The sequence below is a fragment of the Bombyx mori genome, chromosome 2 (assembly GCF_030269925.1).
Source record: "Bombyx mori chromosome 2, ASM3026992v2".
Taxonomy (NCBI): Eukaryota; Metazoa; Arthropoda; class Insecta; order Lepidoptera; family Bombycidae; genus Bombyx; species Bombyx mori.
The window spans coordinates 5,565,219-5,577,554 of NC_085108.1; the positions used below are offsets into that span (position 1 = coordinate 5,565,219).

The 12,336-nt window shown below is 34.5% G+C and overlaps 1 protein-coding gene across 3 annotated transcripts in view; it reads right to left on the reverse strand.

Annotated features, from left to right (window-relative positions):
- LOC101747230 (cyclin-T) overlaps positions 1-12,336 on the reverse strand; it is a 21,469-nt gene continuing 9,133 nt past the window's right edge. For 2 of the 3 annotated variants that reach the window (XM_038017512.2, XM_038017518.2), the window contains 2 exons: positions 11,321-11,443; positions 2,942-10,564 (listed from right to left, as the gene is read on the reverse strand). In XM_038017512.2, the coding sequence (XP_037873440.1) occupies positions 8,859-10,564; positions 11,321-11,443 (1,829 nt within the window). In that variant the 3' untranslated portion in view covers positions 2,942-8,858. Of the gene's footprint in view, positions 2,052-2,941; positions 10,565-11,320; positions 11,444-12,336 lie in introns of those variants that run through there. The other variant, XM_038017515.2, reaches the window with a different exon arrangement.

The following is a 12,336-nucleotide window of genomic DNA, read 5'->3' on the forward strand; positions in this document are numbered from 1 at the left end:
TCAAATTGTATTTTTATTTATTTTAAAAAAATAATTCAACTTTTTTCGTAAGTCACATGGCAACACTCGTTATGTTCGCGCACCGAAAAAAAAAACAGCAGTGACGTCAGCTTCCTCCTCATTGTCTATACTCAATTTTAAAAATACTATTTACATCAATTAGCGTAAGTTTTTGTGCCCTAATTCGAAATATTGCATTTTTTTTGTTCGCCGTCTACACTCAGTACATTGAGTTAAAAAAAACAAAAGAAAAAAAACTTGATATTGCAAACAAAACAAAAAGAGACCACATCTTACAGAGGTACGTTGCGGGTACAATGCACCAACATTATTTTCACTCATGCCTTCAAATATATACCTGACGATTATACATTAACCCAGTAACTAAATACTACCCACTTCTTATGAGAATTTAAAACATATGTTTTCTCATAATATTTTATATACATACAGCTGATAGACGGTAAATCAACATCAATCCAGTTTAATTAAATGTCCATTTTCGGGCAATCCAAAAGCCTCAAACAATTTTCACGCCATGTATTCTATGATCGTCGTTTTTAAAGAATCAACCCGTGCATCTAGACCTATAGATCGCAATTTCCATCAACCAACTCACTTATTACAGTTTTCTTCAAATTTTTTTAACACATATTTGACTATAAATAATATACATTATTTTGCTGACCGTAGCGGAAAAGCATTGAGGGCTTGATCATCAATTATTTTATAATATTTTTTAATAACACACAAATTCAATCACACTCGAAGCGAATGTTCGTAATATCAAGTTTTTTTTATTAATATATTTATTTTTAAACCAAGTTAGAGCGCACGAGTAATGTCGTTTAAAATTTATAGATTATTTTGTTTTACTAAAAAAAAGCAGGGTTACACATTAAATGCTTGAACTTTCATATATATAGATATCATATAGAGATAACTTTTATTTGTATTTTTGCCAAAGCAAATCTAGAGGCAGCGATAATCGTTGAGTATTTTGAGATAAAAAAATTTTTTTTAAACAATTCCCAAAAATAATAAACGACACTGCCAATCAAAATCCAGCATTTTTAAAATTCGTTTAAAGAAAAAAAAACGGCACATTAATTATCTAAGTCTTGCAACACTCGCGTGACGTCGGACACGGCGAGGCGGCGTTTATTTATTTACAGGGGGTAGTAACACTAGTATTTTTGTTTATTTTTATTTTTAACTTTTTTTTAATTTATTCGGTTCTAAGAGCCCGTTTATTGGCGTTAAACATTAACCGTGTTCTGTTAGCTAGCATCCCCGCACCTGTACAGTCGTCGACGAAATAAATACAAAAAAAAAAACTTTCGTAGGCGACTGTACCGCGCTCGTATTAATGCATAACGATTTTGGCTCTAAGCATTCGATCAGTCTATATTCTTAAAAAAAAAAAAAAAACTATCACTGGTACATACATACATAACATATTCACAATTTGTACACAGATATGAAAATTCTGACTGGCGCCGTTTCCGTACGATGTCACGACGGAAACGGCCAAGCCGCACAAAGACAAAAAAAAAACTAAGGCTTCATCGGCAAGCCGTCTTTGGATAGGCAAGGCCGTCAATAAAAAAAAAAAAAAAACATTCAGTATTCGAACGAGCCAAAATCGCGCAGTCAGACAACGTTAAAATAATAATAAAATGTGTTACACAGTGACGCAGCCAACGCGACGGGATACGAAAGTGGCGTTAACATCGTCGACCGCACCCCGTCAATCCATTAACTTCAGTTTGTTACCATGATGACTGACATCCAACTAAGCAACGAACCGAAAAAAATGAAAACGTCAAGTCTAATCGTAATGTCAAACGTTTTTTTTTTCTTAATGTCAACCGTTTCCCGTCGCCGCCAGCTGCGTCATATTAAAAAAAAAAAAAACAGAAACCCGTTACACTACACTAGTGAGGTCCGTTAGTTGTTGGCCGAGGAACGTCGACACACGCAGTGCTATCGCGGGCTGTGTTGTGACGTCACTTGCCAGAGTGCCCGTTCCCCATCGCTGACTCGACGACCTGCAAACCGTCCGAGCTTGTGAGCGAGCGTGTAGCCGTGTGTCGTCGTTCCTAATGAGGCTGGAAGGGTCACGTGAGGCGGCCAGGCCAAACTGCGCCCATCGCAAGAATCTAAGCCGCCAAACGTTCCGTTTTTTTTTCCCAAATCAAATTTCGAACTAAGCTTGAAGCAACAATTAAAAAAGATTGATTTACAAATATGTTTTTTTTTTTAATTCGAAATTCGATTTAATTTTTTCCCGCCCGCCACCAGTGTTTTTTTTTTCGTCAACAAAGCAAGAGACCCAGCATTGTGCAACTCAAAAAAAATCGTCGAATCCAAATCATAAAAAAAGTTAGTAAGTGTATTTTAAGTGTTATTTTTTTTTTACATTTGGAATTCCGACAGCCCCAAGAGGTACGATATACACAGCTGCGCGCAAGCTACCATTTAGCTGTTACATTTATATACACAACAATCATAATTAAAAAGGACGTAAAGCCACACCAAGAGTATTCAAAATACAGCCTTAACAAGATGTGTCTTGAATTTTCTTTTCGTTGAACTAAAATAATTTAAATGTTAATGATAATTAATAAATAAATTTGAACATTAATCTACACACATCTTATTAAAATTGAAACATCGAAAACAATATCTGAACAGACAGGCAATTAAAAAAAAAAAATGTAATTCGTATTTCTATTTACACGAAAATCGATAACCATCATTGGGCATACGATTACTGTTGAAATCGATTTAAAAAAAATTATAAGTCAAAACCAATCATAACAGCCAAATAATAGTTCAACAGTCACAATTAATAAAAATTTGCCACGTGAAAAGCAAATACTCCTAGAGATGCATGCCCTGGAGGTCATTAGAAAAAATAATAATAAACAAAAACATCTTCAAGATTCTGAAAAGAACTCTTTAATTTTGTTATAAAAAGTTATACGTTTTTCTTTTAAATATACATACATATCGAATAGAATATTAAATGCGACATAGATCCAACAAAAATAATTCGTTAAGGCAATTCTCAAAGCTAGCCAAACCAATGACTTCAAATTTGGAAAAAAAAAAAAAAACAATGTGACGTCATCACATCCAATAAATTTATTTGAGTATTTCGGTTTTGACGATTTCCGAAAATTACCTCCTGAATTGATTACAATTCACACACAAAATACATGTAAAACTAAATTCATATCAATATAATCTCAAATTCTTTTGCTACAGTTTTTACTTTTCTTTTTCTTTTTTTTTCTTCTTCCATAATTGTGTGCACAGAGATCAGGAGCGCTCGACAAGAGTGGCAGTCAGATAACGAATTTATACAAAAAAAAAAGAATCAAATCAATACATATTTTTTAATCAAATCAAATTTCAACGCTACTATGTTTTTCATTAATCATCATCAGAAAATAACTTATTCAAATTAGACGTGTAATTACTTAACAAAAGAAAGAAAAAAAAAACATTAAGGAAAGTCAGCTAGAAAACTGATACATCTCATATATTAAATAGGATATTAATCATGAGTAGAATTAGAGGCAAGTCTAAATAAACATTGCAGGCATACACGCTTCCCCTGTATCTATATTTCTATGTAATGGAATCTAGTCATTTAAATTTAAAATTACTGCTCCGAGTTATTATAGTATCTTAACTGGATTTAGTATGGTACTAATGAAAAATATATTAATAAATTTTTTGTTCATATTTTTATAAAAATGTATTTTGTTTATTTAAAAAAAAAATTGTTACTAGAATGATAAAAAATATATATAGAAACACTTTATTTTAATAGAGCAGCTGTTATATATACTAAGCAATTGAGACTCATATGGAATGTCTTAAGGTGGACCGAGCCATACATGAAGTGATTTCCATGGTCTGTACAATAAGAAAAAAAAACGGGGCCAAGACAAGAAGCGCCATGTCACAATATAGTTAATAATTCGACAAGCCTCTCAAGGTAAGCACTCAAGATCAGCGATGGTCACACACAGACAAACCACTCGATCACAATTTAACATCAAAACCGTACAATTACGTTAACATAAATAAATACCTCAGCTTTTTTTTTTTTTGTCACCAGAAATTTTAGTTATGACAACACCTACAGTGCGACATCATTTCTTTTTACGTAGCACCTAATAATACATTTGTTTGCAACACCATACATATTGTGAAATGAATACAGTTAGTCAACTTAAAAACTATTTTAAACTAACAAAAAAATAAAGATTTCTAACAAAGACATTTTTAATCAAACATTACATATAAGGTAGATACAAAATATTTGTGTCAATTTGAAAAAAAAAATTAAGTACAAAACGCTACAGATAATATAATAACTATTTTAAAATGGTAACAGTGATGGCACCACTCGTACTCATGTGACGATATAGACGCAATTAGGCAATGACGCTGAGCCAAAACATTCATAATGTTTGGTAGCTATTTTCAATTCTAGGCATTTCCTTTTTCTTATTTTAAGTATGGCAATTGACTTGTGACGAAATTGTTGCCAGTGTCGAGTTTATAAAAATCTTCAATTAATAAATACATGCGCATTCTCTGCTACATGGAAAATAATGTAAGGTTGATCAATTTTGTTATTTTAATCAATTGGTATTCAATAAAATGAAACAAGACGAGATGGGATGGGATGAAATAAACTCTCAATAAAATGCTATGTTATATCAATGGTTATAGTTGAGAATTCAGTGACACTTTTTGAAAGAATCCGAGAAGCTTTGTTAAATGGCCTTTCATTTTAACAGATTTGTGCACATTCACAGAAAATAAGCAGTAAATAAACCACAATTATTACAAATATAAATCTGAATAATCACTGTAACAACAAAATACGCACTTTTTAATTTTAAGGTTTTAAATTTTAATTCTTCTTCAGAACGCTTAGTTTTGGTTCACCTCAACGTATTGCATACTTGCGTCAAAAATTGAGAAAAAAATCTTGACTTACTTTTATATATTTTCAACGTGTTAAACATATAATTAATTTTAACTTTTCCTATCTATCAGTTTATGAAAGTCAAAAAGGAACATTAAAAACCACCCTGTTCTATAAACACCGCTTTCTCAATTTGATCATTTTTGAGCAAATAATGAAAAAAAAAAAGTTATCTACTAAAATTAAAATTAAAGCTGTTCATGGTAAATATGTGTTGTTTGTAGCTTTTTTTAGTGATGTACTTTCTATCTAAAACGAGACACGATAGCGCCAAATGGAATGCTTTTTTAAATATTATGGAAGAACTTTTTTTTTTCTTAAACGCTTTTACATACTATGATATTATCAACAATAATATTTTCAATATACATCAATATTTACAGCTTAACCTATAAAACCTTCTTAACAAAGTTTATAATTGAATAAAAATAAAAGTTAGCAAAAATACAATGATTACTCTCCCAGTACAAATATACACAAATATAATTATTCTATCTATTTATCAATCCTTTATCTATTAAATATAAAACTATTTGATACCTAATGTACATAATTGAATTGTACAATTCTTTTTTTGATTCTTTTTTTTTAAATATAATATTCTACTGCATTTTTTAATACATTCAATACTCCATTCTGTTAAAAGCTCAGGAAGCTTCTGTTCCAAAAAAATATGTTTTCTATACGACCATTGTTTTAGATTGAAACCCTGTTTATGTCCTTGCTATATTGTTGTATTATATTAGACGAAGCTAAGCTCAGGACAGACTTATAAGAATTTAAAAATGCTATTAAAAATCAACATTGATGATATTTTGATATTTGTAAAGTAGCTTGTTTTGTATTCCTTTTTTCTATGCCTTAGTTGGGTAGAATATTGAATGACATTGTTTGAAAAGTGTCGTCATGTTTACCGGGAAAAAAAAACTGGAGACAACAAGAAGGATACAGATGTGTATTATAAACACATTAAAGGTTTCACTCAACTATAAATGGCTGTGCACAATTGTGTTGTCAAAAACACCAATATGCAACCAAATATTTGTTTATATACATCATTATATTTTAAACAATCTACATGTGTAGTCAAGGTGATAATGAAATTCGCTGCATCTTGTCTTGATACCTCATGGGCATTTTTTGTTTCACAACTCTAGCTATTATTCTACTTGAATGTGAGTGGACACCAAAGTAACTAACTGGGTCTTATGCAGGCAGAGCTAAACGGTTGCCTAAAGATCGTAGACCATAACAAAATGGTATCTCAATGAAAAAGGGCTAAGACTCAAGATTTCGATCGATTTTACCATATTCATAATAAAATAGGGGATACATTACATAGGATTTTTTAGGACATTAGATTTTTTTTTTATTGCTTAGATTTGTGGACGAGCTCACAGCCCACCTGGTGTTAAGTGGTTACTGGAGCCCATAAGCATCTACAACGTAAATGCGCCACCCACCTTGAGAATAAGTTCTAAGGTCTCAGGTATAGTTATAACGGCTACCCCACCCTTCAAACCGAAACGCATTACTGCTTCACGGCAGAAATAGGCAGGGTGGTGGTACCTACCCGCGCGGACTCGCAAGAGATCCTACCACCAGTGAGAATAGTTCGAAGATAAAAGTTTGCATTGACTGAGGAGGCATTAGTACACATTTCCATTATGACGCAAGAAAATGTCAAACTGTAAAACCACATTTGACCAAATATTTAAAAAAATACTTTCCACATTCGACAGCAAATTAGATTTTATTTTAAATGTTTTCCAAGTGAAACTCTGTTGAATTAGGAATAGGATACAGATTTGAACGAACATGTGTTCAGTTAGAAATTTATGAAAGCGCCATCTATCGGCGAAAATGATAAACTATAATTTTCAAAACACCAAACGTAAATATGTAGAATACAACTCGAGGTTCATGGAAGTTCATTTCTTAAAGTAAATTAAATAATGTTAAGCACCATCTGGCGGCAATAATCGACATCTACTACTACACCAATAGAACCTCATTTCGTTTGAAAAGACTAAAAATGTTGATAACAAGGTTTTATAACAAATTGCAAAATGGGTAACGTTAAATTAGTATATAATATATAAAATGCAAATGGCTTTTTACTATAGAATGATAAATTCTTTCAAAACTTCAATAATCGGACGGATAGTCTATACCTTAATATTGTATATTCATTCGGAGTTAGTTGAGAGCCTATACAACTGTTGGTCCAAACCAAAGAAAACATACGACACGAATCGAGAGGCTCCTCCTTTTTAACTTGAAGTCAGTTAAAAAAACAAACAGCAGGAATATGCCTGCAATATTCGATACATTTAAATCTAATTTCAACTCAACACATGGTCCACAAAGATATCGATTAAACAACGTCCTAAATTCAAGATCAGACTGCTTATTATTTTTCGACAAGCAACAAGCTTAAAGTTTAAAAATATTTGTAAAATTTACTAATAAAATTTAAATACAAAATACACTATGTAAATAAATATCTGAATAAGCTCTTTAAGAAAGAAGCGAATATTATATTGTAAAAAACTATATTAAATATATTTTATATGTAAAATATTGATTTCATCTACAAAATATGTAGAAATAGACATTTATTAGATTATATAAAACGTTTTTATATGATTTTTTCATTTATATATTTTAGAGTATTTTTTTGGGTAATTTCCTTTCATGGTGATTTTCAAGAGAATACCAGCAGTTAGTAACAATTCTTAACACGAGTTCTTCTAGTGGCTCGATCTCTGATTTTTATGTACAAATTTTAATTTATTGTTTATTTTGTAATAACTGCATAGATGTAAATTAGTGGCACATTTGAACAGGTTTTATGATCTGCCATCTAATCTATCATCTAATCATTGAGAAATACTCATTAAGAAGTTTAAATTATTAATAGGCGACATTGTACTTCTTTTTGAATGTACTAATGTTTACTTCACATTAATAAATAGTTACAATTAGACCATAGACAATTTACTAAAGCTGTTCTTTTTCTGTGTCCGAAAATAACTAGTTTAACTCTTGAAATTCATCATAAAAGCATTTTCTTATAAGCACACTACATATTAATAGAACTTTGTTATATCAACACTACACGCCTTATTTGTATCACATGACGAAGCTCTTAACTTTGTAATAAAATCTTTAAATAAAGTAGTATGTATAAATTTTTACATTATAATAGTGGTAATTTAATTACAAAAAAAAAAACAGAATGCTTTTGCTTAGTAGAGTAACAATTCTATAATACAAGTAACGTACTAAATTATTGTAATTAGTAATTAATTAACATGTAAATATAACATAAGCATGTATACGAAAATTACCACACATTGTAATAAAATTTTGTAAATTATTTTTAAAATATAGCATTCTGATAAGTTTTTTTTTGTAAATGTTCGTGATATTATTTTTTGTTTTACAGTTTGGTCGTAGATATGAAATAATTTCGTAGAATTTAGCGTCAACTGCCCTCTGGCAAGTCACACTTTTGTATAGTATCAGACTTCATAAAATTGGGTCATGTAGTAGTCCTGTCCTTGTATGTTCTGATTATTTATATTATATAATTAAAATACAATTTAACTCTACAACAGTATAGTTTAATTATTTAAGCAGGTACATATTAATACCTAATCATATTATTTAAAATTTGTTGTAAAAGCAATTTCCTTTTTTAAGGTAACTATTTTGAAGAGAGCTGTGATGTGATGGCATCGCTCACCGCCAGGTTGAGAGCGCGATGCCAATATACCTTATGCGAGTGACACAGAACATTAATTGTACCAAATTATTCGTGTCTACGACCGTATCAGAGTTAATCCGGGGGCGGTGGCGGCACAGAGGGCGGGGGCAGCGGCGGCAGCGGAGGCTGTGGCGGCTGCGGTTGATGCTGCGGCTGGTGTTGCGGCTGGTGTTGCGGCGGCGGGTACATGTAGCCCTCCATGCCGTAGAAGTAGCCGTCCATGACGCCGTATGGGAACATGGGCGGCGGCTGCACCATGTAGTACGGCGGGGGGTGCCTGAAAGGGATGGGCCAGGTGCCTACCTTGTGGTGCGGCGCTCCGTTGTGTCGCGGCAGCTTGTTGGGCAGCCCGGGCTCGGGCGGGGCGGCTCGCTTGCGGGAACTTTCCAACACCTCCTTGGAAATCTTGATCTTCAAGCCGGCTTGGGGGGGCGGGTGCTGAGGCGGGGGAGGCGGAGCGGCGAGACGTTCCTTCGGGATCTTGATCTTGAGTCCTTGCCCCGGACTGGTGGACAGCTTGTCCCTCGGTATTGTTATCCGCAAGGTGCCGTCCTGAGTTTCGACAGGAGGCGGACTATCTTTCTTTTTCTCTTTTTCTTTGTCCTTTTTGTGTTTCTTTCTCTCTTCTTTGGATTTGTCTCGGTCTTTGTGTTTGTGTTTCTCTTTTTTCTTTTTGTCTTTTTTGTGTTTCTGGTCAGCCTGATCTGGAGGCTGTATCAATTCAGGTTGGGCTTGGACGGGTGCGGGAGGAGGGGGAGGTTCGACCACCTCCCTTTTGACTTCTATTGGAGATTTCTTTTCTGTCGGAACCGATATCGGAACGGGTTTCGCGAGACTCTCCTTCAGTAAATTAGAAACTAGAGTGGGATCAGTTTCTATGCCATTAAGTGCTCGGGGAGGAGGCTCAGGTTTCCTCTCCGATACTTTATTCTTGATAATTCTTTGATTTTCTTTCATAATATTTTCGTAGCCAGGGGTCTCGTCTATTTTCTTCATGACGGGCACCAGTTCCGGTTCCGAATTAGAATGCTGTCTCTGCCTCGGCTTGGGCTGCTCTATGGAAGGCGGCGACGAGAAGGGGGATAAGATGGCGGGAGGTTGCATTTCTTTGATCGCCGCAGAAGGGTCGGGCCTCTTCCTCGGACTGGGCGGTCTTTGTTCTTGTATCAATACGGGCGGCGGGTTATGTCGGGGTTCATGTTTGGGTCGCGGGGGCTGCGACTGAGGCGGTTGCGTTGGTGGGTGCTGGCTTTGGGGTTGAGGTTGTATTTGGGGTTGAAGTTGTGGTTGGGGCTGCGGTCGCCTGGGAGCCGCGGCGGCCGCTGCTGTGGGTGTGGTGGCATTCTCCGGAGAGAACAATGAAGGAGGCCGCGTTCTCTGCGGTATCTCTTGGACGGATTGACTCGACGAGGCGGACGCAGACCCCGAAGCCGACGTTGAGGGCGCCGGCATCGGCCTGTGATGTCTATTATGTTCGTGAGGTGGTTTCTGTTGATGAGGTTTCTGCGGAGGCCATGGATGGTGCGGTTTGTGATGATGAGGTCGCTGATGGTGGGGTGGAGGTTGACTAGGCCTCTGCTGTGGAGCATTAGGCCTCTGTTGATGCAATTGTTCCCGTCTCGCTTTCTCTTCCCTTCGCTCCCGTTCCTCTCTTTCCCTCTTCTCCCGGTATTGATTGTAATCCAGTTTCTGGGGAGGCGGTTGCGCAGGTGGCGCGGCGGACGGTGCGGGGACATAGCTTCCCGGCACCGGTTGACGTCTTCTTTCACGTTCATATTCTGTGGACAAATAGAACACAGATTGAAACACTACTTCAGACTAATCTAAGGGGAAAATTTGGCTGGTTCACCATGGTCCAAAACAAATTCCAGTTGGAAAAAACTGGTATTAGTGGACACAGAAACTATAGGTATATTCGGATCCGATCAGCACCAGTTTTTTTTTATATAATTAAAAAAAATCTCATTTATATCTGGTCACATTTTTCAATATTAGATTGTAGATTGTTCTAATATTGAAAAATATGACCAGATATAAATAGAAATCCATTTAAGTTAGCTCATTTTAGATTACTTGTTTTCTAATATATGAGTCGACTATTATCAAAGCCGGCAATGTGACTTTTGGACAATGATTGGTAAATCAGTGTCAACTGCTTATTCCATTGGCAGTCACAAAACTCTTCGGAACGACATCTTAGATAAATAACAGGTTAAGTATTAACCTTTATTTAATGCAGGTTTTGAACCGTATTCTTTGAAGGAGACGATTATATTCAAATAAATCTGTATTGACATATCAATAACATTTTTTTGTCCAAATACACAGATTGCCACCTTTGATAATAGACGACTCATATACTCATATTAGATTTTTACCTTTTTAGAATCATTCCATTTTAAAAACACTTATAGCTTATTTGTAATTCTTCAATGTTATTAAAAATACCATTATTAGTGACAAAATAAATAAGAGACTACAAACTAGATTCAATTTAACACTTGTTTTTGATACAATGATATATTCAAACTGACCTTTATCAAATGATTTATCTATTTCATCGCTAGTGCTCGAATGTTGTCCGTGCTTCTTGTCAAATGGTGAGGCCTGGTTCGCACCAGAGCCGTGCTGAGGTAACGAGGCGGGAGAACTGCCATCTGTTAAACACATCAACATGTTAAAACACTAGTGATCTATACTGCTTATTTCTGCTGCACAAGTTATGTACAGATGTGAACTTCAGACAAGTCGTCTACGAATGGAAACTGAAATAACGAGTGTCCCAAAGTTAATGTAAGATTTGCTGCTACCATTTCTGTAGTTCATTATTGATAACACTGAAACCGAGTTTAGGGATTAGCAAAAATGGAGCATTATACGATATAACAAAGCATTCTCATTATTAAACAATATTTAAAAGGTAATAAAAATTTCAAGTAAAATATCGAAAGCATTGTACCAAAATTGCGACTGATGACTTTGTTACTTGCCAAAGGGGATTGCCCACTCTCCATAGTGTGCTAGGCCCAAGATGGACATCAAATATTACTATAAAAATGTACTGATTCAAATTCTTAAATGTATTGGATATCTAAAAAATATATTGAAATTGACGCCACTATTATAAAAAATATAATAAAAATAAAAACTCGTTTTGAGGTTAATTTTCTATATAAATAAGTGTCGGATTGTGAGATACTTCAAGAACTTTTCTTTTCTTAATGTTTAAGATGTTCCTAATGTATTTTTATCCAATAGGGTATAAAAACACACACTTAATTCTTTAAATATCTATATTTTCTTCATCTTCATATACAATTAGTATCATCTAAAAATAGCAAAAGAGAGCATATACACGGTTTTAAATCTCGGTCAGGGTAAAACCACAATTCAGACAATGTTTTTTAGTCGTAGTATGAAACGTTATTGATAAAAGTAAAATAAATCGAAGAAAAATCAAAACACATCCATTTTGTACGCAAGCACAACACCACAAGCAGCAAGCGAAGTGTCAGTCAGTCAGATTAAATTCAGTGTTGTCAGTATAAAG